The sequence below is a fragment of the Austrofundulus limnaeus genome, unplaced genomic scaffold, assembly GCF_001266775.1.
Source record: "Austrofundulus limnaeus strain Quisiro unplaced genomic scaffold, Austrofundulus_limnaeus-1.0 Scaffold2122, whole genome shotgun sequence".
Lineage (NCBI taxonomy): Eukaryota > Metazoa > Chordata > Actinopteri > Cyprinodontiformes > Rivulidae > Austrofundulus > Austrofundulus limnaeus.
Window position 1 is genome coordinate 26,757 of NW_013954524.1, and position 1,133 is coordinate 27,889.

The 1,133-nt window shown below is 45.3% G+C and overlaps 1 protein-coding gene across 1 annotated transcript in view; it reads right to left on the reverse strand.

The window, feature by feature from the left end:
- LOC106537082 (uncharacterized) overlaps positions 1 to 1,133 on the reverse strand; it is a gene marked incomplete at both ends in the record, with an annotated part of 2,894 nt that continues 1,761 nt past the window's right edge. Inside the window, 2 exon segments of the mRNA XM_014034445.1 lie at positions 1 to 797; positions 904 to 1,133. Coding sequence (XP_013889899.1) covers positions 1 to 797; positions 904 to 1,133 — 1,027 coding nt within the window.

Below are 1,133 nucleotides of genomic sequence, written 5' to 3' on the forward strand. Positions count from 1 at the left end.
ACCTTGTAAGAATATGAAGGCCATAATCAGCCCTGTCACCTCCCAATGGATCAAACTGTGCGGTTATTTGATCCATCAACTCTTCTGGCACTGCACAGTCAACAGGTGGCACAGTTACTCTTTCTGGCCAATCCAGCAACTGATCATTTGTACCAGATGTGGATGTACCGGTACGTCTGGCAGACTCTAAGTCTGATGTGGCAGGAGCTTCCTCTTGTGGGACAACTGTTGTAGTGCTGCTGTGTCTACCTTGGGCAGTTCCAAACATGTCCTGCATTGCTGTTGTCTGTCGTCTTTGCTGTTGAAGGTAACCTCTCACAAAACTTTGCGTGGGAGTCAGGTGATGCTCGGTCCTCAACCCATGATGATTCCACGTGCCTATGAAGCCTTGCAGGTCTCTATTAATTCTAGGCAGATACACATAATGAAGAGCCCAAATGTGCATTTCATTGTCAGCATCGATGATGCCCTCACTTTCCAGAAAATGAAATAAATCGTAGTACACATTGGTCATTCCTCGCCAAAGGTCTCTCCAGAGTCTTTCGATTCTCTGGTTATGTGTGCTCCTGCCTCTAAGTGCACTTCCACGGTCATGTCCACGGAAAATGTTCATCATAGCACAAACAGAATTGTTCTCCCCACCTCTGTCAGTCCTGACTCTTGAAGGTGGGCCATAGCGGGCAATAGCTCTGACGAAAGCACTCAAAACCGTGCTACTGCGGTTGTTGTTTGAGGCTTGCAGAAATAAAATCAGTCTACTAAAACCATCCACAGCCCCATGGATAACAATCCGCCACCTAAACAAAGCACATAGTTGAGAGTGGAAAGAGAAAATCAAAAGTTAATAATTTCTACAATCTGTGGAATTGTACAATGAAACACTTAAAAGTCTAACTTCTCTACCTTATTAATTTATGGTTACCATCCAAATGCCATAATGAGTTTGGGCCAGCAACTTGGTAGGATCTGCGTTGTGGTCTGTTTGATAGTGCTCTGAAAGCAGCACTGCTTGGATTTATTCTGATCATGCTATCCCGAACTCTCCTTCTCTGTATGTTTATCCCCTGTGATCGCAGAGATGCTCGGACAGATTCTGGGCCAATCAGGTCATTCCCAACCACAGTTTGCTGCAC